The sequence below is a fragment of the Alternaria alternata genome (genome assembly GCF_001642055.1).
Source record: "Alternaria alternata strain SRC1lrK2f unplaced genomic scaffold CC77scaffold_5, whole genome shotgun sequence".
NCBI lineage: Eukaryota > Fungi > Ascomycota > Dothideomycetes > Pleosporales > Pleosporaceae > Alternaria > Alternaria alternata.
The window spans coordinates 694,214-721,170 of record NW_017306194.1 but is presented as its reverse complement, the minus strand read 5'-3'; the positions used below and the strand labels follow the sequence as shown (position 1 = coordinate 721,170).

The window sequence follows — 26,957 nt, the reverse complement described above, 5'->3', positions numbered from 1 at the left end:
GTCAATAGCCTAATGGACTTTGAACGAAAGTTACTTCAGAAGATGAGATCCCACACTTTTCGTAGCTGGTGGCTTTCCTCATCTCGTTCTCGAATGTCGATGCAGCTTACTCATGTTACTGTTAACGGTCTCTTCCCGCGCTCAGAAAGCCACGAAGCGAGACGGCGCTAGCCATGAACAACCGCTGTCACTCATCCTTGCCTTCATTACGCGACGAGTCTTTGGCCCGCGGGCTAAATGTAGGGCGTACGCACGTCTAGGCTGCTGGTAAGCCGATACCTAGGTGAAATTTCCAACCGCATTGACGGATGCATATCCTAAGAGGCCGCTTCATATTCTTCGCTAGGCACCTGTAATCCTATGGTAATAATGACACCCCCATGGAAACATACAGCTATGTGACTTGGAAGTTGATCGGACTACTCACTACGGAGTACGTTACCTGGTTCATGTTGCCAAAAATAACTTCGCATGGATCGTCCCGTGTACAACTATTTGACTGGGAAGTGGGCATGGAGCCGCCCGAGACAGCACTTCTGCCATACAGCGCTAAGCTCGCTTCGAATTCTAAATAGGGCAAATCAGAAACACTGGGGTTTTCAATACTATGAGGAGGCTGGAGGATACAGACGAGTTCGCTGATGCTGTGGAGGACCTGTGGCTGGCATCTTACCATGACTGACTTCGTACTATCTTTGATCATCACTCTCCAAGTATCAACTTCCCCGATACTTACATACAGCCAACCACGGGCAATGAGTCGCAGAGAAGTGGTAGGTGATAGTGATCTGTACACACTGACCAAAGTATCACTACAAGATCAATACTTTCATCTCTCACTCATGACCAAGAACAAAAAAACATACAACAGCGGGGATTCGCTAGTGGTCACCCACCTAACTACTAGTCCGCCGGTCAAAGGCTTGACGTGTGGAGAGCAAACGGGATCCAGTATACTCCTTTACCTGTGGTCGTATGTGAAGGTACTCGAGAGGTAAAGGTTATATGACGGTAGTGGTGTTTCAGCTCCAACTGTTAAATTCACGATAGCTCACAAGACCTTTCTGAAAACCATGCCATACCAAACTTTCATACCAACCCACTTCCACCCTCTCTCGCCCACAGCACCACTCTCAACATCCTCCTTTCTCATCTCTCGCTCATTCACACTTATCACCTCAAGTCCCGCAGCTCTGGCTGCCTCTGCAGTCTCTCCAACTGTGTAGACGTAGCTACTTCCTCTAACCTTCACACCATGTGCATTGACGAAGCCGGCTTGGCTGATACGACCCATGTCTGCATGCATGTTGGTTACCAGCGCTGTACCACCTGGTAAGAGCAACGTGCACAACGTGGCGAAGTAGTCCTCTAGCGGAATGTGCTCTAATACTAGAGTAGAGATGACTGCATGACTTGGCTCCAGGTTTTGAACAGCAGGCAATGGGGATGTCGATGGATCGTTGACTGTTGGAAAGCAGTCACAGCACTTCAGTCTTAACCGCACCTTCTCTTGACCCTCAATCGACGTAGCCAGCTTCTTAGTGGCGACATTCAACATACCCTGCGAAAAGTCCAGACCAGTAACTTCGATGCTCTTTCCGTTCCAATCATAGCGTACGAGCTTTCCTGTATTTCGTCCAGTCCCACATCCCAAGTCGAGGACATGAAGCTTCTCTTTTGTGACATTGCTGTTCTTGACCTGCGACAAGAATTCTGGAAGAACTTGTTGAAGTTCCAGATCGTCAATTGCTTGCAGCATGTTGCCATCGGTATCGTAGATGGAAGCCCATTGGTCGTAGGCAGCTTGAGTTGGAATATGCTGGACTGAATTGGAGGTGTTGCTTGCACTTGTAGCCTGCGTGGGGTTTTGTTGAACGTCCAATGTTGAGCCCGAGTCCGTAGTTGAGAAGGAGGCATTGACGTTTGAGGGCGGGTTGATGTCCACAAGGGAAGTATCGAAGGTCATATCAACGGATGTTGGTTGCGTCATGTTGGTTGAAGCGGCTCTTAAGACCTGATTGTGTCTTCTTTTTTTTTGTTGAAGAGGAAAGACAGGAGTCGGTCGTAGTTGCAATAGCAGATAGTTGGCTGTGGCTCTAGCAACAGATGACGACGTTTATCGCGGATCTGAAGTGGGGTAAAGTTTCTGGGGGCTGATACTGTCTTCGATGTTGAGTGCCCAACGAAAGTCTATATAGAGATTCGTTTAGCCAATGACTCTACTGTGCGCCCTCTGCGAGTCCGATATGTATCCAGCATTGCCTATTTAGGCGATATGTCGTACAGCTTCCACGTAGCGTGAGTCATATCTGCATCCCGAGGTATTAGGCTCCGGGTCGCGCTAAAATGTCCGCGGTGTCCGTTTCGTCCAAACTAAATTCGTCATAAATTTGTTCCTTCCAAGCTGAGCTGAACAACGCGTCTCGTTGACGCTTAATTGATCGTTCGTGGTACTCAAGACGAATTCAGATGGTACAGTCGTACTGCGTACACTCGATTATAGCTCACGGGTATTGTCGTTCACTCAAGATGCTTCTTCGAAATATCTAGCCAGTACGCGGTTTCGATGCGTGACTAGGTGTCTGCGCGCCATTAGCGCGTCACGCAAACGCGTGTCCACCCAATCCTTGCCCAATCTCTGATCCAATAGCAGATGCGTGTACGCAAAGACACTAGCATCGAACAAGCCCGGTCTCTGCGCACCAAAGAACCAGTCGTCTTTGCCTAGCAAAGCCTCGAGCGTTGCAAATGCTTCGTCTGCCTGGTTATAAAGTGTCTCGTCGTTGATGATGCTTGAGAACTTAAGGAGCTCGGTCTCGGCTGCCAGACGCAGTTCGCGGGATATGGCGAGGCGTACAAAGGAATTACGGGAGCTCGGGAGGATGTAGAGGGGTTCGGCGATGGTGGTGAAGTTCGGGGAGAGATAGATAGTGTAGAGCTGCAAGATGTTAGCCATGAGTCGAGTATGCTTTTGCGGTCAACGAACCCAAGCTCTCCGTATACGATGGTCTAGTAAACTTAGATATGCTTCGTATCGCGGGTCTCCGGGCTCTTCTATTGCCCTCTCACTGTTGTTCATGGCCCATCGTTGCAGCTTGCTGGAAGGGACAGGTTGGGGTCGTTTATAGGGATCCGAAGATGATGGAATCACGAAAGGTAGTGAGCCGCTGGGAGAAGCATGGTTGTTTGCGGATGCGACTTGGAAAGGTATCTTGGAGAACTTAAGGTATACCTGTGATAGTGTGAGCCCGGTAGCGGGGCATGGGGGTGGTTTGAGACATAGACTGACCTGCCACTTCAAGCACGCTGGGTTGTGCGAAGGTGCTCCTCGTATTGCTCCTTCATCCGTGGTGAAGACATAAAGCACGTGAGCATTGTGATGCTGCGGAGCGCGTTGTGGGAAATCGTTGGCGGGATACGTGACGAGTGGAAATTGGTCGAACAACTGTTTTATCGGAGTCGGGACAGAGAATATGCTGCGTGACGATGGCTGTCTTCTGAGACCTCTCGTGGTACCATTGCTGTCGTCGGTCTGGGACATCATGGCTATGCGTGGTGATGTTGGTGATGATGTCGCGAAAAGTTGACAATGCGGCGGGCTCGGAGGAGAGCGCGCCGACCTCGTGGCAGCTTTCACTTCCGACTCTTTGTCTTTACAACCACATCTCTTCCCAGGTGTCAGTTGCCTACATCAAAGCCATCATGCACATGAAATACTTCCAGTCGTCTGTTGCCAGTTGCATCTCCAGAAGACCTGCCTACAGGAAATGCACCTGATCAATGTCAAGCAATTTGAACACGGCACAACGTGTGTAGCAACGCTGGCTCGACGCCTGGCACTAACCAACGGGTCTTCCAAAGTCATCATAGCTATTCACACAACACACAGATGTTGTAATCTTGATAATTGTGCATTGCAGTGGGTGCGCAAATGTCATGCCTGGGTAGCTTTCGCACAGATTTGCAGATCTAGAAACTCGTGAATTGCTCAGCCCTACGCTGCTGATGATCATTTTATATTTCGAAACTTGGTCCGAGTAGGACCCTTTGCAAACTTCAGGTAACGGTGGACTTTCGGTACAATATACATATAGTTTGAACATCACAGAATGCCCTAAACATAATTAAAGGGGGAATCAAATTCTATTTACTCGGGTCATATTTTTCCCTTCTTCATGAAGCAGGCTGCTGCTTCTTACATATCGTCACTCATTACAAGCCAGAGACAATGCTCCAGAATCTCAAGAACCTCCAGAAAGCAAATCTTACGCTACGCAAACGCTTAGATGAGTTGCTGGAACGCGCGGTCGAGAGGAGATCGGAGAGGCTTGACCTCCTTGTAGAAGTCAATGGTAGCCTTAGCACGCTTGGCAATACCCTCAGGGGTGAACTCAAACTTCTTGTAGACCTCCTTGTATGGTCCAGAGGCACCGAAGCGGTTAAGACCGAATTGCTCGTGCGAGTACTTCTCCCAACCCATGGTGGACATGACCTCAACACTGAGAGATGGGATACCAGCGGGGATAACCGACATCTTGTAGTCCTTGTCTTGCGCATCGAAGACTTCGAAGCAAGGCAGGGATGCAACACGGGCGGTGATGCCCTGGTCCTTGAGGGTCTTGACGGCCTCCAAGCAGAGGGAGACCTCAGAACCAGTGGAAACGAGGGTGATCTGGGCGTCCTTGTTCTCAAGAGCGACGTAACCACCCTTGATGGCCTTCTCCAGTGTTGAGCCCTCAAGCTGGGGCAGGTTCTGACGGGTAAGGGCAAGGATGGAAGGCGTCTCCTTGGAGGTAAGAGCCATGTAGTAAGCAGCAGAGCACTCGTTTCCATCGGCTGGGCGCCAGACCATCATGTTAGGCAGAGCGCGGAAGTGGGCGAGAGTCTCGATAGGCTGGTGGGTGGGACCATCCTCACCAAGACCGATGGAGTCGTGAGTAGCGACGTAGATGACGCGCTGGTGTGAAAGAGAGGACAGACGAACGGCACCGGCAGCGTATGAAACGAAGTTCAAGAAAGTACCACCGGCGGGGATGATGGTGCCGTATGCGGACATACCGTTCATGATGGCAGCCATGGCGTGTTCGCGGACACCGTATCTCAGGTATCGACCAGACCATTCACCAATGCCGAGCTCCGGAGGCTGGAAGTCGACGGCCTTCTTCCATCGGGTGTTGTTGGAGCCAGTCAGATCGGCGGAACCAGAGAGAAGCTCGGGAACGACGTCGTGGATGGCCTCGAGAACGCTCTCGGAGAGCTTTCTTGAGGCGATGGCAGGGTCGGTGGGCTTGTATGTAGGGAGGGCCTTCTGCCAGCCCTCGGGAAGGTCGCCAGTCAATCGGCGGGACAGGTCAGCGTGAAGCTCCTTGTGCTCCTCACCGTACTTCTGGAAGAGCTTGTTCCACTCCTCCTCAGCAGCAGCACCCTCGGCGGCGTGCTTGTGGTACATGTCGTAGACCTCTTGGGGGACGTCGAACATCTTCTCGGGGTCGAAGCCGAACTTCTCCTTGACCTGCTTGCAATCGTCGGCCTTGAGGGGGTTGCCGTGGACACCGCCGGTACCCTGGAGCTTGGAACCGAAACCGATGGTGGTGGTAAGCTTGATCATCGAGGGCTTGTCGGTGACCTTCTTGGCCTCAGCGATGGCCTTCTCGATGGCCTCGAGGTCGGAGTCACCGTCCTCGACGTGCTGTACGTGCCAGCCGTAGGACTCGAATCGCTTGCTGACATCCTCAGTGAAAGCGCACTTGGTGTCACCGTCTGTATGACGTCAGATTTTGAATTTCTTGAAGTTATTCGCCAAACATACCAATGGAGATGTGGTTGTCATCGTAGATGGCAATGAGGTTTCCGAGCTTCAAGTGACCGGCAGTGGAGGCAGCCTCGCTAGCAATACCCTCCATGGCGCAGCCATCACCGAAGAACATGTAGACGTGGTTGTTGATCAGCTCGTAGCCGGGCTTGTTGAAGACGGCAGCAGTGTGCTTCTCAGCAATGGCGAGACCGACGGCATTGGCGAAACCCTGACCAAGAGGGCCAGTAGTGACCTCGATACCGGGGGTGTCGTGGGACTCGGGGTGACCGGGGGTGATGCTGTCGACTTGCTATTATGGTGTTAGTGCTGCTGAAAGACCAAGCTGTCAAAAGTACGTACGCGGAAGTTCTTCAAGTCGTCAATGCTGACGTTGTAGCCGAACAGGTGGATCAGCGCATACTGGAGCATGCATCCGTGACCGTTGCTAATCACTCATAGTCAGTTATTTGGTCTCGTACGATAGGGTGTGAGATGGAAAAAAAGTCGCGATTGAACTCCGAGAAAGACCGAAGAAGCAAAAGTGACACTCTCTTGTCTGCGGCCACGGCAGAGATGCGCAACTTCTCAACTGAATTGCTCCAGAATTGCGCTGCGCAATCCCAGCCTGCTTGATATGGCCGTCATGGCTGCCATTGTTGGTACAAAAAGTACAGAAAAGTACGTACGAGAGAACGAAGCGGTCGCGGTTGACCCATTTGGGGTTCTTGGGGTTGAAAGTCATGAACTTGTTGAACACGACGTGGGCAACCGGGGCCATGCCCATAGGGGCACCCGGGTGGCCGGAGTTTGCCTGGAAGGTGGCATCGACCTACAGAAACACACAAAGTCAGCCATTGAACCTCTCAAACGACTTTCCGCAGGCTTCAACACGCTGCTGCCGCTTTTGTTGGGATGAGAACTGCTAGCGGGGTAGCTGTTGATAGTGGTGGGGCGGCCAATGGTATCAGAAAACAACAAGAGAAGTGTACATACCGCTAGGGTTCGGATGGTGTTGATGGCGAGCTCGTCAGTCTTTCCGTACGGCATGATGGGCAGTCTGTCGATGGGGAAAAGATTGAAGAAGAGAAGTTGCGCAGACGTGCTGGTGTTTAGGTTTTGTAGTTATAGTGGGGTGGCTAGGCGTCATGCCTGCCTCAACTATAACGCCAGAGTGGACGTTTTAGTGGGGTCTCTCAAAGCCCGATTACATCAACCAGTCGCCGCACTTTCTGCCATAACATGCAGCATCCCACCCGTCCAAGCCACGGACACGAATTGCTGCTTCGTTTTAGTAAGCTTGCGCCGTGTGCTGACAAGGCTTTGCGTGCCTAGTCCTGGCTATCATGCGCTGTTGCAAGTGACTGTCCATTACTAACCTCTTGCCCTGTACAGTCTCTGTTCCCTCTGTATCCGCCATGCGCCGAGAACGACCGCATCACGGACGTGGCGGATCACAGTGCCCCGATAGCGCAGGGAACCTCTCTTCAATCTCTTGCCTCAACTTCCGCCACGCAAGTACACGATGCAACAGAATTCTTCCGGGCGGCTACCGCGACACCGGGATCGGCGCCGCGGCCGAAACGGAGCTGAGTAGATGAGGCTCAATCGTGGAACCCCCAAAACAACTGTCTGGACTAGAGCCGGATATTTAACCTGTTTATTCTCCGGTGCGCTGGAGGAGTGGAAGACTACCAAGACGAGAGACTAGGCTGTCGGGACAGTTGGATAAATAGCGCGCCCAGTGCTGTATATCCCGCTGTCTGGCTAATCGTAAACTCAACACCATGAAGCGTATGCGCCAAGGCCGCTTCAAGACTAACGCGATCAAAGAAAAACAAGATTTGAAGAACATCGTACGACTTGGTTGACATCTCCATTTACATTTTCAACCTACGTAAACAAACAAATGAGCGCTGTGGGTATCTATCTCGTACTATACAACATGCAATGAGAATGACAGTCGTGTCTGGTTCCTCCACCCTTCCTGCCGTCCCTTTCCTCCATTAAGAAAATCTATACACAAGAAAAGGTTTATGTAGTCAAGAATTGAACATCATCTTCGCACCCCATCACCCCACCCTACCTCCAGGAATAAATCCTCACCCTTCTTTCTCGGCGTTAGTCGGGGCACCCACACCGGACTCTTCAACCCATCCCGGTCAAAGTCCACATCCACATCTCTGCCGATGTTCAACTCAGACATCTCGTCTCTCTTCCTTCTCACATTCAACGGCTTTACAAAATCTTCTTCATACATGACTGGGCTTCTACCCCATGTGCCGCTTTGCACGCGACTCTTCCGATCGATACCCGTTTTCGACGCAGGTGTCGTACTCCACGACTCAGTGCTATTGCTGCGCACATGAGAACGAACTTTGCGCGGGGGACTAGTGACGCGCGGTGGGGACGTGAAGGGGTCTCGATGAGGACTGTTCAATCTAGGTCGAGACTCTAGTAAGAGCGGAGGGAGAGCATTGTTGCGTTTCTGAAGAAGCATCGATGGATCTGGACCTCTGCGTGGACTTCTGAAGTTCTGCTGCTGTGGTGAGCTCTTTGGACTACGCGGCACAAGCTGATTCGACGCCCGCGGCACCTTTGGGTATCGAAGCTTGGAGATTGGTGACTCAGCTACAGGAGATAGCTGTTGTTTGTTGCTAGCGCTCTCATCAGATAGCTGCTTGTCCTCGTCCTCGTCTTCAGGCGTCGACTCATTGCCGTTCGTTGTCTCGAAAGATGTTTGACTTGCCAGAGAGTCGCGCAAGTTTGTGGAATTACGCGAGGTAGAGCGTGACAATGTGCTGCTGTGTGACTTCTTGGGCTTGATCTGCACAGTTTTTGGTGACTCTGTTGGTCGGATGACACGCGCTGGGCTGGCTTTGGGTGTTGGCTCTCGGCTCTGATGACTGGAAAAGTAGTAGTCGATGATATCCCCAGACGTGCTCGCATCTCGTGAGCTAGCAGTCGTAGCCTTGGATTCATAAGAGGTGGCCGTAGAGGCCATCTGGAAGGGCGGCGCCAGGCGTGGGCGTATTGCGTGCTCGGGACGAGGTGGCTGTGGTGAGCCATGTGAGGCTACCCCTCCCGCCACAATGCGCTTTGGCTGAGGTCTCTCATGGCGGACAGGAATATCGATAAACAGCTCGGATCGGCGGCCGGTTGGACGATTGTTGGCAGTAAAGTTTGGCATAGGCCTGGAGGGCTGTAGAGCACGGATAGGGGGAATTGGGACCGGAGGCGTGGGCAATAGCATTGAAGATCTTCGGTGCGATGAAGTCTCGTCCTCTTCGAAGACTGTCTCCTGAGTTATCGTACTCACAGGCCTAAGGGGTGCCTGAGTTGTGGTAGGCGCTCGTTGATGTGCAATTGGGGCTTTTGAGGCGTTGTTAGGTACCAATGGTTTTCCATCCAGCTCGGCGCTGATGGCTAGACCTATCTGGTCGAGCGGCAATGAGGAGTTCGAAGAACTGTTGGAAGTCCCTACGCCCAGACGCTGCGCTGGACGTGCTGGATGTTGCTTGCTGCCTCTGCGAAGAGCTCGTGGGGGCACCAGAGGAAATTGCTTTGGTGACTCAAGAACATTCTCTACTGGGACATAGTGCGAGAAGCGTGTAGAAAGCTGCTTGCCCTTTTCGTCTGTATCGAAAACCACCCGTCGCTCTTTTCGCCTGCGCAAGCACACACTTAGCGCCATGAGTCCAATGGCCATGACGAAAGCTGCCACTGCGGCCACTGATAGTCCGGCAATCTGTGCGGGTGTCATTCTAGGAGGAGCTCCTGCTGCCACAGTGACTGGGACCGATGTAGATGTTGCCGATGATGTGGCAGATGGTATTGATGGGACGGTATCGGCGAAAGCGGACTGTGTAGAGCTTTCTCGGATCCGCAAAGTAGATGTCATCTTCGGTGTATTCGTTGCCGTCGGTTGGATTGAGGACGGAGACATGGTGTGAGTCGCACTAGTGACGACGTAGGTAAGCACACTCTTCGTCGGCATAACTGCATCCTTCTGTCCAAGACAGATTCCGTACGCCGAACTGAGTGATGATTGAGTATCCTCCATTGGGCACGATAGGTATATGCAGCCCAGAGCCACTTCGCCCAAAGACTCTCCAACATTACTATAACGAGAACAAAGACATTGGAGGTTTTCCTGACCAGAACATGCTACAGGGAATCTTTCGTCCAGCGAAGCCTGTAAACATTGCTGTGCACAAAGAGGTACGTTTTGTTGGAGCGCCTGTGGGAGCGAGCTTGGTGTAGAAGCGACAGTAGGAGCCGCAAGCATCGGCGAAGTTAATATTATAAAGACTGAGGAGATCCATAGCCTTTGGAAATGGCTCATAAGCATAATTGTACAGTATCTGTACCAGTGTCAGCTACATCAACCAAGACCGTATGACAAGAGGTTACTCACTAAGGAATCTAGACATGAGGGATGGTGCAAAGAAGCGCTGAACCTGCAGCGAGATGAACAAGGAAATTGAAGGAGAGAAACTCAAGGAAATTCGTAACGCGTCGCCAGTCTCATGAGATTTTGTTGATGTATCCAAGAAACAACAAGCGGGGGATGGTAGGCTGACAATATGTATTGGCATCTTCACCAGCCGCCGTGTCGGCGCCCTGTCTGGGCAACCGCTGAGGCGCCACGATGGCGGGCTTTGAGGTCATTGATACCTACAGTAAGCGCTCGCGGATTTGGAGAGAGGTGATTGACTGGAGAGTCGTCGGTTCGAGGATGTGGTGGTGCAGAGATGCTATTCTAGGCGCTCGCATCGTGCGCTAAGCGCTGGGGTTCAGGCTAGTCTACCACGTCAGCCAGTAATTGCACGGCGCCTGTGTAAACTTCACGCAGAACACCAAAAGTGAGTCTTGGCCTACGTGCATTACGTGGGACGAGAACACACTGCAGCCCAGCGTTAGCGACTACCCAAGAACCGCGTCATTGGTGATCGTTAGCTTGCAAAGGCGACGCGATACTCGACTGATGGTGTCGTGTACTGTCCTGACGGTCGCACTCGCTAGCCGGCAATCGTACCTGCGCATCCGAGTATCGTTATATCTCCTTGCGGCGACAAAAACAGTAATTTGTGCTACTTTCATTGATGACCATGTTTCCTACTGGTCTTGATATTAAGGACAAAGCAATGCGCAAGATGCGTCTATTTGAACGCCGGTTTGAGTGCCGGTTTGAGCACCACATTAGCATTCATCGAGGTCAGACCCATACCATGGTAGGTCATCATTTACAAAGACAGCCGATCAGTCGAACTTCCGTCGTCGCTGCAGCATACATGACTTGTAACTCCGTCCAAAGGTCGAGAGGATGAAGACCTCCGGGTCGGCAAATATCGATATTCTTCGGCATTTTCCTGAATCGGTCCTCAAAATGGCTAAATGCGCGGCAACGTCTTCATAATGTGGAGATATCATCGCCAAAGCGGGTAACTTCGACCTGCATATTGCGTAGGTCGGTGGAGCTCACGGGTAAGAGATGTCGAATACAGGCTGGCTCCGGCTTAGAACGCAGATCGTGACAACATAAGGAGATGAGATTCCTGCATGCGTACGAGGTGGAGATACGTGCGATGTGGTCTGCGATGTGGTATCTGCGAAAGCACACAAGTAACAGCGTTTGATATTAGACAGCATGGAGGGTGCTTGAACCCACGGACGAGAAGCAGCAGCGGTCACCTGTTCGCGTAGCTACGCTGTATGAGCTGTCCCCCTATTCAACGGCACTCATGTCATGGATGGCCATTGCTCCCACGTGTCGTTCGTGGATCCTCCCGTCCGTCTGACTCGTGACAGTGCGTAAGACGTGAGGGTTGAGACAAGAGTTGTGACTTTTGATGCATCATCCCAGGGAGAGGTGGTCGAGACAGGAAGATGCTTGCCAGCAGTCGAGACAGCATAAACACGGGACGACTGAGCCATGGTCAGAAGCCAAATTAGTAAATTTAGAATATTGGCGGAACGGATATAGGGTTTATTATGACGGCAACACGTTCATAAGTATACTGAGTACCCCAGCGCGGGCATAATTCCAGCACCCACTCAGACGTGAGGCAGGATGATCAGGACGCACGACTCTTGCCCCAACCGATTCCAACGGCAGAAAGGCGAGGCGAGGATACTTGGGAAAATCCAAAATCTGATGGCGCAATGATTGGCCGAAGCACGCGAGTCGGGGAGATGAAGGAGCGACGGAGGTTTGGCGAATGTTCACGTTCTGCAGGGCTAGGCCGAACTGGGGCTAGAGAATATCGCCCCCCAGTCTGAGCTTTGGCTCGAGAGGAATTCGAGTGGCTGGCAACGTCGTGATACAGAAAATCTCAGCGCTGCTGACGAGGGTAGAACAGCAGCAGATAGAAGGATGCAGTGCGAGGCCCGGGTGCTTGCCTGCAGGTGCAAGACACAGTGAGTGAGAGATAGAGGCCAAACGCTTCAGGGTTTCAAGCGTGCCTGGATCCTTGTGCGGCTCCGAGCGTCAGGCCCTCTTGTTACGATGGGTCCTCATTTTCCACAAACCTTCTAGAAGCGTAACTAGTCAGACTCAAGCGGGACGGGAGTTACGGGAGTCGCATCTGGCGTGTTCTCGACAGCGCTTCCATGTCGAACTGTGTGGTGCAAAGGAGGCCGAGGGGGGCGACACCAGGGCCTGCAGCGAGAGGCGGGAGAGGTGCAGCAAATAGCTGCTGTGCCCAGAGGCCAATTGCAAATCACGACTTACGGTGAGCGGAGGCGTTGCAGGCGCGGACGAACAGGCGGGAGGGGACGTGAAGATGGTCGCGCCTGCGTAGCATGGCCCGTCAGTTGCAATAGGCCATGGGCAGGGCTTCTTGCACGATAGCGGGCAGTCCAGAAGTCGCGAAGATCGCGAACCAGCAAAGGGGAATCGGCAAAAGGTGTTAGTGATGCTAGTCGTCGCAAGATAGACAGGTCGGAGGGTTTGGTGGTAGGGTGGCCCGGGCCAGGCTAGCACTAGCAGCAGAGCTGGCGTTGCTTCCTTTCATGGCTGGCATGGCACGATTTGGGCAAGCGCCTCTCCTTTCGCGGCCTTCATCAAGCCTTCTTACTTGCCTCTCGTTCTTTGCTTCTCCCAAACGTCAATCGACGCTCTTGCCGGCATAACATCGATCCATTCGCTGCTGTGCAACTCGCGGCCCTTTTTCGCACCGCCTCTTGTTTCCTGCTGCGACACACAGTCGGCGAGCGAGCACGCAGAGTTCCTCCCCCCAGCCGATCCACCCCCGAGCCGACCTTGCAGCAACCCTGAGACCTCGGAGCCAAGCGAGCCTCGTCGTCTTTCATACGCCAGCCATCCCTTCACTCTCGTCCTTCACCTCCATCCCTCCCGCACCCGACTACTGTACATTCACTCCTGCCATTGGGGGTAGTCTTTGTAATAACAGGTGAGCCTCTCCTCCCCAGGGCCCCGTCGCGCCTGCCTCGCCTGCTCTGGGACCCAAGCGCCACCGTCGAGTGCAAGCAAACGGCCGCATCGCTTCCAGTCGTCTCACCCACGGCTAAAGTCGCCAACCTTTTTGCACTCGCACGACCGCCGCCTGCCATTGAACTCCTATTGACACCGCCCTCCAGATTTCCGCATTGGCCGGCCTCGACGGAACATCACTACGTACCTTTACCCTAATAATCACCCCGGACACCGTCCCCTGCCGCCATCATGGGTTGCGGAATGAGCACAGAGGAGAAGGAGGGCAAGCAGAGGAACGAGGAAATTGAGAACCAGCTCAAGCGCGACAAGATGATGCAGCGCAACGAGATCAAGATGCTGCTCCTCGGTTAGTATCGCGACGCCCGTCACGTCAGCAGCCTCTAACAGCGCGCAGGAGCCGGTGAATCCGGAAAGTCGACCATTCTCAAGCAGATGAAGCTCATCCACGAGGGTGGATACTCGCGCGACGAGCGCGAGTCGTTCAAGGAGATCATCTTCAGCAACACGGTGCAGTCGATGCGCGTTATTCTTGAGGCCATGGAGTCGCTCGAGCTGCCGCTCGACGATCAGCGCGCCGAGTACCACGTCCAGACCATCTTCATGCAGCCAGCACAGATCGAGGGCGACAGCCTGCCCCCGGAGGTTGGAAACGCCATCTCAGTCCTGTGGAAGGACGCTGGTGTGCAACAGTGCTTCCAGCGCTCGCGCGAGTACCAGCTTAACGACTCCGCTAAATAGTGAGCAATCCTCCTTGCCATGCGCGCATAACACTACTAACAGCCATAGCTACTTCGACTCCATCGACCGCATCGCTGCGCCCGACTACATCCCCAACGACCAAGACGTGCTCCGATCGCGTGTCAAGACGACTGGTATCACCGAAACAACCTTCATCATTGGCGATCTCACCTACCGCATGTTCGACGTCGGTGGTCAGCGATCAGAACGTAAGAAGTGGATACACTGCTTCGAGAACGTTACCACCATTCTGTTCCTAGTCGCCATCTCCGAGTATGACCAGCTGCTATTCGAAGACGAAACCGTCAACCGCATGCAAGAAGCCCTCACATTGTTCGACTCCATCTGCAACTCGCGGTGGTTCGTCAAGACATCCATCATCTTGTTCCTCAACAAGATCGATCGCTTCAAGGAGAAGCTGCCTGTCAGCCCAATGAAGAACTACTTCCCCGACTACGAAGGCGGCCCAGACTACGCCGCCGCCTGCGACTACATCCTGAACCGATTCGTCTCGCTCAACCAACACGAGACTAAGCAAATTTACACTCATTTCACCTGCGCCACAGACACCATGCAAATCCGATTCGTCATGGCTGCAGTAAACGGTACGTCTCCTTATCCACTTATATACATGAATCTTGCTGACATTCCATAGACATTATTATCCAAGAGAACCTTCGGTTGTGCGGTTTGATATAAGTGCAATGGCGGTGGGATAAACGAACATCTTCCAACTGATCTTGAATCACGGGTTGCATGCCTCATGTCCTACACAGGCGTTTGTGGACATTGCTTTGCATGCTTGCGCTTCTTTCGTCGAGAAATGGTTTCGCTCTAGGCCCGTGTCGCTCTCTCTTTGATACCCTGCGGGCGGGCTGAGGAGGCCATGGAACACTACCAGCGAAGCGACTTTTCATCCTCTTATTTCTTTAACGTTTTTCTTGGGCCCAAAGAGGGATTGGGTATTGAAACATGTCCCTTGCTACAAAGATTCTTCCAACAGGCGAGCGAAGCGTATGTTTACGGCGGCTCCCAAAAGAAGTTTTTCTCCTAATACTACCTGTTCTTTCGAGTCTATCTATTACCTCTGCACACACTTATTCCCTCATGGTGTGGCAGGATTGCCTTAGTATGTATACAGCATGTGTGAGATATGTAGTGAAATGATGAATTCCTTTTACAAACTTGATCGTTTGCATCTATGATTTGCGACCTTGACTGATTACCGGTTCTTCATTACGACGATGACAGGCCCATGCGAACGAATTGTCAGCGAACTGTCAGCACCGGTCCCAACTCAACCCAACCGTCAGTGCTCACACTTTACAATGGCATGATCGCCACAGAATGCGGGAGCAACCTTGTCTCCGGAAGAAACAAAGACACATTTCACGGAACAACTACGGACAAAGCAAGGGAGCCAACATCGTGCACACCCATACAAACATGAGCATCTTTTGCTAACCCGACACTTTGGTCTACTGTGTCTGTTCCAGCCCAAACTGTGGGGAAGTCGAACACTTTGGTATCCCTTCTCCATACTATTCGGGCCGCTTCGGCTGCTATTGCCTTGCATTGCGGCACAGATCGTTCCCCGCTGCGACGCGATACGCTCATTACGGCTATTATCACGATAGGAGGCTGCGGTGCGACCGGTCGGTCGGTCTTACTCCTGTCACGGACCTTTGCAGTACGTGGTTGATCAGTGGGTATGACGTACGACACCCAACTGACTTCTAGGTTGAGGAAGTACGTGTCTTAGTTCATATAACCAATCTTGCAGCAGGACCATGTACGAGGCGAAGATCGTCGTCTTTGCGCGTGTTGATTATCAAGGTGAAAATGATTGAGTTGATGCGGTTAGCGTGATGCAAGGTCGGATGCCGAACATTTGAACGACGCATGTACGCAGGTGCCGTTATCCTTTCTTTCTCTTCCAAGATCACGATGTGTAAACACCGGCAGTGCGCGTTTGCGTCTACTCTGGCTTGAGCTCCACTTGCTAGGTTTTACTTTGCTTCTTCCTTGTCTCGTGCACGGAGGCGTTGAAGCGTCTTCCAGCTTCAATCAGAGAATCACAAACCTCTTGCTACTTACCCTAAGCCTATCGGCACGGTGCTGGAAGATGGGAGGCTACATTCAAAGCGATGGCTAGAAAACAGCTGGGTCCCTCCGTGGCATACGTCCTAACATGCTGTTGCCTATGGGTACTGGCGCAGAGCGGTGAGTAAGTATGGTCACGATCGTCGAGATACCTACCTTGGTCAAGACAGGCGCGCATGCATCCATAGTGTTTGTCACGGCGCCCGGCCTTAGTTGTACCGAGGAAGCACGTCTGAGCTGACGTTCCATATGTTCTTTTGATTCAAAGTCTGACGTCTTCGCATACCCGTGACAGATGGGGTTCCGTCGGATAGTCACTCTTTGGATCTTTACGCTGAGGCCGAGATGGCGAGTATATATGAGTTCTATGTGTATCACACGTCCTTCTTTCCACTTCGTTCGTCTTATCCTTTCCCCATGCCGTCTTTCACTTTAGCTTGTTGTATGTAGAGCTTTCTCCTACTATATCATGCTCATGTCTGGTAATGATAAATATGGCTAATGCAGGCATACTCCATTCTCTTTTCCGCCTCGCTTTTCTGCCATTGTTCAGCTCTCTCTCCCTTCGTGTGCTGAGCATGGGGCTCACATACTTTCTTAATACTCCACGTTTACTAGCTCACTTTGTCCCTCCATGTAACCCTGGCGTTCAGATATGGAGGTGATCGCCTGTATCATCATTTTCTCTCTTCCGCTCTCATATAGTCCGTTTAACCAATTATTCATGGCATATCATGCCTTGACCGAAGGTCCATCGTAACGCAGCCTGGAACTGCTTGGAAGACGATTGAGGGCCTCCAAAAGCAACAGAATCCATGATCAAAATTTCGACCGACCTCTTCCGTCACTTGAAATCTTGGTACGCTCGCGCGGCGACTCAATATCTTCATATTCCCCAACCCCACACAGCTATCAGCCATGCCTATAGACAGTACCCACCATGTAGCCACCCAACTCTGGACGAAAAGCGAAAGCCATCACGCACCCAACTCGAGGAGCGCAGTACCGAAACTCTTCGACCCAACGATTTCACGCGGAATTCGCTCCAATTTTCCATGACTTTTGGCCACCGCCAGATCTGCCACTTACAATCACCATCTTGCCAACCACACATGATCTCGGCCCGTGATGCAAGTGACCACATCGAAGACGCCATAGGTCTTGAGTCTCTTTGCAACTCAATTCTGCCTTGTCACTGGGTTTATCGTGCTATTGCTTCGCTGACTTGGACATATCGTGGCCCACAGACGGTTGCGCTTTTGGATCCGTCTCTTTTTGCATTCCAAGGTTTTCTCTCACCCACGAGTGTCTGAACTGCGGTACTATAGCAATGAAAGCCTACTCTGTTAGTACGGTAGCAAAACTCCACAGTCTCGCATCACGCCTCTGTAGTTGGAAGAGTAGTTGTTGCTCTTTCCAGTTTTTAAGAGAGCTCGACGAAAATCCTCAAATATATGTCTCCTTGCCGCTGTGTGATCCAGGCTCGAAAGCTGACAGCGACTAAGGTGGTGACAAAGATGATGGGTCTCGTATCAGCGTACTCTTTATCGCTCGTCTCCTCGATGAGGGGAGCCCTGACCAAGTTTTGGCGGTAGTGGTCACGACCGTTGCGACAACAACAACAATAACAAAATGGCATCTACATCTATTTAGGCTGAAGCGCAATCTAAAACGTCTGTTATATCATAAGAGCATTTCATGCGTCCCACATGGATACCAGGTCGTCTTATGAATATGCACAGCATCTTCTTTGCACATATATACATCAGGATCTGATCTCACCAATGATAGTGGGCCGCTTGATCGTTGCAGAGGTATTGATCATGGACTTTGTCAATGATTCCAAGTTCGCTCCTGCAGTATTACTCAAGCTTTTTGTTATCTGACTCGGGCATATGGACCAGTACAAAGCTCGATATTTGGGTATGTGAAACTTTCCTTGTTCCCCATACTCTCGCATGTTACTGATATCATCAGAACCGTAGTTTTCGGAGCTGGTATTATCCCTTATGCTTAGCTTATGTGGTTCGAACCGCAAGAATGGCCTTGAGTGACGAAGTTCAACATTGCGACCGTGATAATGGTTTACTTTGGTATTTTCCAAAGTTTCTGCTACTATTAATCAAGAGAAAGAACTCCAGCAAGGATAATAGCGTCTCCGAATCATGGTTTACAGGAAGACAGGTTATGCTCTCATTCGGATGGAGCGTAGCTCGTCTATCTATGGTCTTATTGGCGATATTCAGAGCCAGATCACCGTTCTCCCTGCCGACAACAATGTGTTGGATAATAGCATCGAGGTCTTCGTTCAGCAGCTGGCCAATACTGCTCTCATCTACCTAGGCCTGAACCTGAGAACGGACTCGAATGTGGATCATCCTAAGTGTGTCTCCAGTAACTTATTCTAAGCTATCGCCCAGCGACAGGCATCATAATAGAGTTGTGGCTAATGTGAGCTATCCAAAGAGCCCATATTCCAAGGTAAGAGCTCCCTTCTTGACATATAGGCACCCAACAATGCTGGGCCGTCCAACCGTTATCGAGGTCAAAACGTCCTTCTGGCAAACCACGCAATTGCGATTAATCTACTGACTGAGTCGCTGACCAACAGTCGCAATGAGAAAGATGTTGATGATGGAGTTGAAGACGAAACAAGATATCGTAGTTTGGAAACGATGCGCGGGATCAGGGCCTGGCACTCAGATAGTATCTGCCTCCGTCCAATCTTCCGTTAGCACGACTGGAGAGCTAAACAAGGTTACTATACACATACTTGGGAGAGAGATGTACATGTAAGACAGAAAGATATACGCAAGACAGACTGATATTTAAGAACTCTCTGTTAACTTGGGCCGTTTGCCGTGAAGTACGTGCAAGATGGAAGAATAGAAATTAAGAATAGACAAGGAAGGCTGTGTGTGTGTGTGTGTGTGTGTGTAGGCAGTCAATAGGCTTTAGTGATAAGCATACTTTACAGCATCTGAACATGTTGAATGGAAGACGGCATTGTATTTGCACAGAATCGCTGTTCCACTAACAAGTTACGAGTCGAATCGATCATTGTTCACTACTTACCGTCTGCAACCCCACATCGAATTATGATCACGAGGAAGCTGCTAATACTTTCCACGCTTTCACTCTGCTATTTGCAGCAGTGTGTCTGATCTTCGGCAACTCACTCTAGTTCAGTCTCAGTACGTCAGCCACAACACCAGCCACGTCATCAGCCACGGCTAACGGAACGGATGGGCGGACGAGCCATGTGGAGTAAGTGAGGTATGACGTCGCTGGCATCGGCGTTGGCGGATCGCGACTGCCGGTGTTGTACCTAAAACAGGCCCCACCAACGATGGTTTGGCGTCAGTTGTTGTGTGTCGCAGTTTGGTACAGCGTATCTGACGGCATGCAAAGCCCTTAAGGTCCGCGGTTGCAGTGACAGCAGCCAGGAACTTGGCGAATCGGGGACTGCGATTTGTGTCGCACAAGTTACAGGTTTGGAGCACGAGCTCCCGCCTGACAAAATAGCCAGGATATTTTGTGGTACGCGGTGGTACCTGGAAGATGAAGTGCTCAGTTCTTCCGAAAGAGGCGGAAGAAACGATGAGAGGGCTGTGCAAGATACCCCTCGTTCGCATGTACCCCGCTAAAGGTGGAAGGTGGCCTTTGGAGTACAGTAGGGTAGTGTTGATGCGGTTAGAGGTTCCTGTAACAAGACGGGTCGCGTAGAAGTGCAGGCTACCAATAGTAGGTCCAGTATAGTGGCCCAGTGTAGTGGCCCAGTAGAGTTCCGGAGCATCTTAATCGAGACAGGTATCCGCGATACGTACGCGGTGTTGTTGGCTCGGAACCTGTCAGCGCGAGGCGTTAGTGAGACAGACAGGACGGGATAGCATTTGCGGGATTTGTGACAGGCTCGACGGCGTGGCTATATATACTGCGGCCGGTTGCTCGGATGGCTAGCAGGGCAGGATTGAGGGGTCGATATGGAGGCGATGGACGCAGGGCTGATTAGGGCTGCTTGTTGTTGATTCTGTTGGGTTGCGGCTGCCTTGATGGCTTCGAGTGGGTTCCGAGTGGGGTCTGGATACGGTCGCCGCAGTTCTCGGCTTTGATGGTAGGCGCCTGAGTCGCGAAAAGATGCAGCAACTGGCAGCGAGCGGTATTTGCTTATTGCACATGTCTTGGAGCTTTGCATAGAGGTCAGACATAGCCGTCGATCAGGCATGGTAGAAGCCATGCACAGGGCCCAGCCGCGTTCCCGGCAAGCGCTGCTCCTATCGACGCCGCAAGAGACACATTGCGGGCCTGCCCTCCTTCAGCTGTCTGCGCGTGCCCAAGTACCGGGGCCAAGGTGCTATGCGGCGGCCCCCAAGCTTAATTCACTCTTCTTCTGGTCGCCATCAGCATTCGCGTCGCATTGCACATCTGCCTCTCCTGAGCCCTCTTGCCGTGAATTCTTGAATGTATTGACCCACGTTCTGCCAACCGACGGCGCGACGTCAAGCAATCCCTAGGCACTTGGCTACCGCGGTCCGGCCAGCAAGTTCCGATTGAACGCGCAGCCTGCCACCATGCCGCGACCTACATTTACCAGCAAGCTCTCGCTTCCGCACCGCCTCAAGCACCAGACCAGCTACACCAGCAACCCCAATTCCACCCCAACCTCTGTCCCCGCCAGCCGTACGGGGAGCCCCAAACTACGCGCCATGCCAGAGCAGCCAGTACCCGGCCTGGTCTTGAGGGCGAACGTCATCAAGGTGCGCCCGTCCATGTCTCCCCGGTGGAGCAGCCACAGCTGACATGAATGCAGGGCAGAGACCTCGCTGCAAAGGACCGGAGCGGCACTTCTGACCCCGTGAGTCCCTTCACAGGCATGCCACTGCCGCGAATGCCCCTCTAACCACCATGTCCACAGTACCTTGTCCTCTCGCTCGGCGACGAGAAATTCACAACTCCTACCATAAACAAGCAGCTGAACCCGGAATGGAACGAGACGCTCGAACTGCCCATCCTCGGCGAGCAGAGCCTCCTGCTCGAGGTCGTCTGCTGGGACAAAGACCGCTTTGGCAAGGATTACATGGGCGAATTTGACGTCATACTCGAGGAACAATTCCAGAACGGACTCACGCAGCAGGAGCCACAATGGTTTCCCCTGCAGTCGCGGCGGTCCGGCAAGAAGAAGTCTGTCGTCTCCGGCGAGATCCAAATCCAATTCTCCCTCATCGACCCCGTCAACCTCGCCGCCACACCCGAGCAGATCCTACAGAAGTTCTTCGCCATCGCAGGACAAACACCAAGCCCAGACGAAGACGAGGGGGAGCTCCTCATGCGCGGCGACAGCAACCTCACCGACGCCGAAGAGGATGAGTCGAGCTCGGACGAGGCACAGGACGAATCAAAGAAGGCCGAGAAGCGGGAGAAGCGGAGGAAGAAGCTGAAGTTAGCCAGACTGAGGAGAAAGGTCAAATCCAAGACCGGCTACGAATACTCTAGCAATGGCGATATAGCTGGTGTTCTCTTCCTCGAGATTCAGAAATGTACCGACCTGCCACCAGAACGCAACGGTAAGTCTCCTGACCGCGTCCTCTTACACAAGCTAATGCATCCCTAGTGACGAGGACTACCTTTGACATGGATCCATTCGTTGTAACCTCACTCGGAAAGAAGACGTATCGTACCAAAACCATTAGTCATAACCTAAATCCCGTCTTTGACGAGAAACTTGTCTTCCAGGTTCTACGGCACGAAACCAATTACTCCGTCAATTTTACCGTCATCGACAAGGACAAGTTCTCGGGCAATGATTACGTTGGCACCGTCAACTTTCCCCTTGAAAAGGCTGTTTCTACAGCCCCACAGGAAGACCCAGAGACGGGGCTATATAGGTTACCTGAGCCATCAGACTCTCCTGGTCTCTCTCCTTCTGAATCCGGCAGTTCAAGGAAGTCCCGTTTCCGCCTCCCCATGTCTCGCTCTGCTTCAACTCACAGTCTATCTCGTCTGGGTCGGCCGTCTCTGAAGAAGGAAAGCTCGACAGGTTCACTCTCTGTACAAGAGCCTAACAATTCCCTGACTCCCAACAATGCTGCAGCCGATTCCAACGGTAATCTTGCTGTAGCCGGCGACGTCAACATAAACCCATCCGCCGCAGATGACGAGGATTTGAAGATGTACACACTACCATTGGAGTTAAAAGACAAAGAGCGCTGGGGCAACAAACACAACCCAACCCTCTACATTCGCGCAAAATACCTCCCGTACAAGGCTCTTCGACAACAGTTCTGGAGAGCTATGCTCAAACAGTACGACGCCGATGAGAGTGGTCTTCTCGATAAAGTAGAACTGACCACCATGCTCGATACCCTTGGTTCCACCCTGCACGAATCGACTATTGACAGCTTCTTCGATCGTTTCGCGGAGGCACATAATGGAGACCTTCTCCTTACATTCGACGAAGCCGTCATCTGTCTTGAAGATCAGCTGCAGGCCACAGAGGCAAGAGACGCCCAGAGGTCTGGATTTGCATCAGGCACACAGACTCCTTCGCTGGCGTCTGGAATGCTCACGCCCATCAATCAGAACAGCTCGACAACCTCCATTCCGGTGCTTGAAACAAACACCTTGGGTAGGGAAGGCGAAGAAGGCGACAACCTGCAGATCGACGATCTTGCCGACGAGAAGGGAGAAGAACATGTCATCGAGATCCGTGAATGTCCCATCTGCCACCAGCCGAAGCTGAATAAGAGGTCCGATGCTAACATTATTACACACATTGCTACCTGCGCCAGTCAAGATTGGAGACAAGTCAACAACATTGTCATGGCTGGTTTCGTCACCTCAAGCCAAGCACAGCGAAAATGGTATTCCAAGGTCATCACTAAGATCTCGTACGGTGGCTACAAGCTAGGCGCAAACTCGGCAAATATCCTTGTTCAAGATCGTCTTACAGGTCAGATCAACGAAGAGCGCATGAGCGTTTACGTACGTTTGGGTATTCGCTTGCTCTACAAGGGCCTCAAGTCGAACAATATGGAGAAGAAGCGAAGTAAGTGGCCAAGTGCTGTTGTTGTGAATGCATCATACTAATTTGTCGCAGTCCGCAAGTTGCTCAAGTCACTCAGTTTCAAACAAGGAAGGAAATACGACGACCCCGCATCAGCATCTGAGATACTGCCTTTTATCAACTTTCATCAGCTTGACATGTCTGAGGTGTTGTTGCCAACAGACCAGTTCAAGAACTTCAACGAGTTCTTCTACCGAGCACTTAAGCCGGGTGCACGTCCGTGCTCCGCACCTGATGATCCCAGAGTAATCGTCTCGCCGTCTGACTGCCGAACCGTAGTCTTCAATACGATCGACTCAGCGCAAGCCATCTGGGTCAAGGGTCGTGACTTTACCGTCGAGCGTTTGCTTGGTGATGCGTACCCGGAAGACGCGAAACGCTATCACGGAGGCTCTCTTGGTATCTTCCGACTCGCGCCACAAGACTACCATCGGTTCCACATACCTGTCGATGGTGTCATGGATGAACCAAAAACAATCGAGGGAGAATACTACACCGTCAACCCAATGGCTATCCGCTCAGCTCTGGACGTATATGGCGAGAACGTGCGCGTCGTAGTACCCATCGACTCCGTTGCACACGGCCGTGTTATGGTCATTTGCATTGGTGCCATGATGGTTGGCAGCACTGTCATCACGCGTAAGAAGGGCGACCATGTCAAGCGTGCCGAGGAGCTGGGCTACTTCAAGTTTGGCGGAAGCACATTGCTCCTTCTTTTCGAGCCCGGTCAGATGAGATACGACGAGGATCTTGTAGACAACTCGAACTCTGCCTTGGAGACTCTTGTAAGTCCAGTCATGCTTATAGTTAATCCGTGTTACTAATCTTGATAGGTTCGTGTCGGCATGTCTATCGGTCACAGCCCCAACAGGGCAGCTCATGTCCCCGACATGCGCAAAACCAACCCTACCAATGAAGAGAAGCAGGACGCGAAACGCCGCATCGAGGGTAGCATGGCACCTTCAGGCGTGAAAGGACCCATGCCTGGAGCTGGGATGTAGAATAGACTCCATTGCGGTGCATAGGAAAAGGAATACATAAAAGGACATGGGCAGGCTTGGATATTCAACATTGTTCTGGCGTGTGTCTAAGTGGAGTAACGAGATCATGATGGTATGGGAGCATACGGATCAGCGACATGGGTAGTCGCTTGTTCTCTGGCGTTTTTTGAGCGGCTTTGCTTTGACTGTCTACAAAGATGTGTCGTTTACGTACATGCAGAGCAGTTGGCCCGCATCCTACAACATCGTCTTTATCCCCTGAAAGGTTTGGATCGTTGGGCTCAAGTAGTGGACACTTATCCATGTGGGTGCACTAGTGCTTCACGTGAACACGCTAGTCCCAAAACCATTGTTTTGATGATGCTGGCGGCAGGTGCACACACCAACTTCCTTGCTCCCGTGTGATAACCGTTCCCCTCCACGCCCGTCGCCTAAGAATATTCGCATTACCGCCAAATCATTACGAGCCTGCGTACGGATACCGCAAGCATATACCTAATCGCACGCGAACCACCATCGTATATCCTGCGTAGCTCGCCCTGTCTACGCTCGCCCGTTTGTCGCGCCAATGCACGCGCTTTGACCGAACTTCAACTCCCCGAAACTCCCGTGACGCAGCAACTGGACTCATGACTACTATCTTCGCGCGCCCACCGCTCCAATCGCTTCCTATGGCCACAAACCGACCGACAACGCGACGAAGGAGCGCAAAACAAGCCTTCGATGACGACGATGCGCCGGCGCCAAAAAGAGCAAAGGCCGAGGTGAATGGGTCGAGCAAAAAGGCGACTGCTGCGCCAAAGAAGACAGCAAAGACAGCTGCATACGACGAGGACGATGATGGCTTCCAATTTTCGCGTCGCACGTCATCGCGAAGGACTACAAAGGCACAGGCTGCGCCAGCACCAGAACCGATACCCGAGGAAAGACCAACGAAGCTCGCGCAAGCTGTCGAAGCGCAACCCGTCAAATCAGCTGCGCGGAAGAAGAAACAATCAATCGCAGCAGCCGATCCAGAATCTTCAGACTCAGGAAAGCGACGGCGATCAGCGCGCATATCTGCCGACAGTAGACAGTTAGAGGTACGACCGAAGTCCACAGAGCCTCTTCCAACGAAAACTCGCACGAAGAAGGCTGCACCAGTAGAGAAAGAGAGGAAGAAGCAGGTCACACCCCCACCAGAAGTACAACCGCAGCCGAAGAGCACATATGGAGATGTACAAACACCAAGACACAATGAGATACAGGTCGCGAAGAAGCGCGATCCCAACGCCCAAAAGATCATGCTGCCTTTTGCCGACACACCAGTTATAACGAGAAACAAAGAGATGCGGAAGGGCGGCAACAAGGACGGGTCAAGAAGGAGTAGCACAGGCCTGCGAGGGAGGAGAGCAAGTTCGCTGATAGATAGCGGACAATCGAATGGTGAGTCTGAACACGATGCACAGACAAAACCCCCTAAGGGCATGGAAAAGCGCTTCCAGTAGGTAGTAAGTACTGACAAATTCGCAGCGCTACCCCATTCCGAAGTCGAAGTACGAGATTTCTACAAGTACATCGAGCAAAGTCTACCCGAACCACGGCGGATGAAGCAGCTTCTAACATGGTGTGGATCGCGAGCACTACCAGCGAAGCCATCGGGCGACGTCAAGAACGCGAACGCGATCATGGCTGCGCGAGCCATTCAACAAGAGCTTATAGACGACTTTGCAAGCAAACCTGAGCTTTCGGACTGGTTCAGCAGGGTACGTGGATGGGCTTCAGTAAGATATGAATTTGGGCTGATTGTTATACAGGAAGAAACAGCGCCACCACCTGTGGTGAAGAAGCCGAATCCCCAGAATGAGATGAACAAAGCCAAATTGGAGGAATTGGAAGACGAAGTCAAGCGGTATGTCTTGAAGTCCACTCATTACACGAACGCACCAGACTGACAGCGGAGTAGTCTCGAAGATGAGAAAGCCGCATGGGAAGCCATTGCATCAGCGTCGAAAGCTAGCCTTCCTCCGCCTGCACCTTCAATACCCACTGCGGCACCCACACTATCGGATATCGATACATCCCTCCTCGATCCCGAGCAAGCCGCCATAATTTCCTCCCTCCAACTATCACAACCACAGACCTCACCACAACCGCCGTCATCAGCATTCACATTCACATCGCCTACGGCACTACAATCACATCTCACATTACTCGCCAACTCACTAGAACCGCACATCGACCTCTTCGCAGATGGTGTTCATAAGATCGAGCAGTATCGCGCTACAGCAGAAAAGGTAGCGGATTGTGTGCTAGGGACAGCGGCAAAGAGGCTAGAGGAGCGAGATCGGGAGGCAAAGGAAAGAGTCGGAACAGAAGGAGTTGGTGTAGGCGACATACTGAGAGGCCTTGCAGGCGTACTCAGGGAGCAATAGATATGCAAGCGTTTATTGCAATCAAATACAAGAGTTACCGGCGGGAACGGATAAGGACTGGTATCCAGACAGACAATCGTCTTATGAGAATGATCTATGTGGCTCTTTCTTCGGCCTTTTCGCCTTATCCCAGAGACATACTTCGCAGGCATTTTCGTATGGTGTTCAGTGTGTGCGGGAATGGATTGGGAGAAAACGATATACCCTTCTGTTTTTTGGCCTTTCATGTAAATATTATTCGAGCAGGAATACCATCACACTATCTTGCTGCGCCGCTGAAGAGTCATGCACTTCAAGCAGAGTGCCAGAAATGTCATCGCGATTGCATGTGATCGCTAAAGTAAACCGAGAAACCTTGAAGCTACGGTTCCTGCTTGACAGATGATGA

General features: G+C 52.0%; 9 protein-coding genes across 9 annotated transcripts; 5 read left to right on the top strand and 4 right to left on the bottom strand.

Moving 5' to 3' along the window:
- Positions 1 to 1,025: 1,025 nt before the first annotated feature.
- CC77DRAFT_701089 (S-adenosyl-L-methionine-dependent methyltransferase) lies at positions 1,026 to 2,484 on the bottom strand. The gene has a single exon (XM_018532817.1). It carries the CDS (start codon positions 1,988 to 1,990, stop codon positions 1,052 to 1,054), a length of 939 nt encoding a protein of 312 aa, XP_018388625.1. The 5' UTR covers positions 1,991 to 2,484; the 3' UTR covers positions 1,026 to 1,051.
- On the bottom strand, positions 2,258 to 3,599 carry CC77DRAFT_700698 (hypothetical protein). Its single transcript, XM_018532815.1, has 3 exons — positions 3,290 to 3,599; positions 2,987 to 3,232; positions 2,258 to 2,938 (listed from the first exon to the last, which is right to left on the bottom strand). The coding sequence occupies exons 1-3, from the start codon at positions 3,542 to 3,544 to the stop codon at positions 2,525 to 2,527; spliced, it is 915 nt and encodes a 304-aa protein (XP_018388624.1). The 5' UTR covers positions 3,545 to 3,599; the 3' UTR covers positions 2,258 to 2,524.
- A 398-nt stretch (positions 3,600 to 3,997) lies between these two features.
- On the bottom strand, positions 3,998 to 7,091 carry CC77DRAFT_1018030 (transketolase). The gene is made up of 5 exons (XM_018524529.1): positions 6,788 to 7,091; positions 6,481 to 6,623; positions 6,155 to 6,239; positions 5,810 to 6,104; positions 3,998 to 5,760 (listed from the first exon to the last, which is right to left on the bottom strand). Exons 1-5 carry the CDS (start codon positions 6,839 to 6,841, stop codon positions 4,283 to 4,285), a joined length of 2,055 nt encoding a protein of 684 aa, XP_018388623.1. The 5' UTR covers positions 6,842 to 7,091; the 3' UTR covers positions 3,998 to 4,282.
- A 572-nt stretch (positions 7,092 to 7,663) lies between these two features.
- CC77DRAFT_1018028 (hypothetical protein) lies at positions 7,664 to 10,596 on the bottom strand. The gene is made up of 2 exons (XM_018524528.1): positions 10,209 to 10,596; positions 7,664 to 10,155 (listed from the first exon to the last, which is right to left on the bottom strand). Exon 2 carries the CDS (start codon positions 10,140 to 10,142, stop codon positions 7,848 to 7,850), a length of 2,295 nt encoding a protein of 764 aa, XP_018388622.1. The 5' UTR covers positions 10,143 to 10,155; positions 10,209 to 10,596; the 3' UTR covers positions 7,664 to 7,847.
- Positions 10,597 to 12,826: 2,230 nt separating this feature from the next.
- Positions 12,827 to 13,505, top strand: CC77DRAFT_1092572 (hypothetical protein; the record flags this gene model as incomplete). Its single annotated transcript, XM_018529638.1, has 1 exon — positions 12,827 to 13,505. A coding segment is annotated over one exon (365 nt), but the record flags the coding sequence as incomplete, so codon positions are not given.
- On the top strand, positions 13,479 to 14,687 carry CC77DRAFT_1029253 (G protein alpha subunit; the record flags this gene model as incomplete). Its single annotated transcript, XM_018526500.1, has 4 exons — positions 13,479 to 13,596; positions 13,645 to 13,987; positions 14,037 to 14,593; positions 14,644 to 14,687. 4 exons carry the CDS (start codon positions 13,479 to 13,481, stop codon positions 14,685 to 14,687), a joined length of 1,062 nt encoding a protein of 353 aa, XP_018388620.1.
- A 2,062-nt stretch (positions 14,688 to 16,749) lies between these two features.
- CC77DRAFT_700682 (hypothetical protein) lies at positions 16,750 to 17,468 on the top strand. Its single transcript, XM_018532814.1, has one exon. It carries the CDS (start codon positions 16,907 to 16,909, stop codon positions 17,402 to 17,404), a length of 498 nt encoding a protein of 165 aa, XP_018388619.1. The 5' UTR covers positions 16,750 to 16,906; the 3' UTR covers positions 17,405 to 17,468.
- Positions 17,469 to 20,662: 3,194 nt separating this feature from the next.
- Positions 20,663 to 24,155, top strand: CC77DRAFT_1029252 (phosphatidylserine decarboxylase proenzyme; the record flags this gene model as incomplete). Its single annotated transcript, XM_018526499.1, has 6 exons — positions 20,663 to 20,848; positions 20,902 to 20,946; positions 21,007 to 21,655; positions 21,703 to 23,136; positions 23,188 to 23,939; positions 23,988 to 24,155. 6 exons carry the CDS (start codon positions 20,663 to 20,665, stop codon positions 24,153 to 24,155), a joined length of 3,234 nt encoding a protein of 1,077 aa, XP_018388618.1.
- A 389-nt stretch (positions 24,156 to 24,544) lies between these two features.
- Positions 24,545 to 26,847, top strand: CC77DRAFT_1018024 (hypothetical protein). The gene is made up of 4 exons (XM_018524527.1): positions 24,545 to 25,619; positions 25,668 to 25,900; positions 25,952 to 26,046; positions 26,101 to 26,847. The coding sequence occupies exons 1-4, from the start codon at positions 24,785 to 24,787 to the stop codon at positions 26,567 to 26,569; spliced, it is 1,632 nt and encodes a 543-aa protein (XP_018388617.1). The 5' UTR covers positions 24,545 to 24,784; the 3' UTR covers positions 26,570 to 26,847.
- Positions 26,848 to 26,957: the final 110 nt, after the last annotated feature.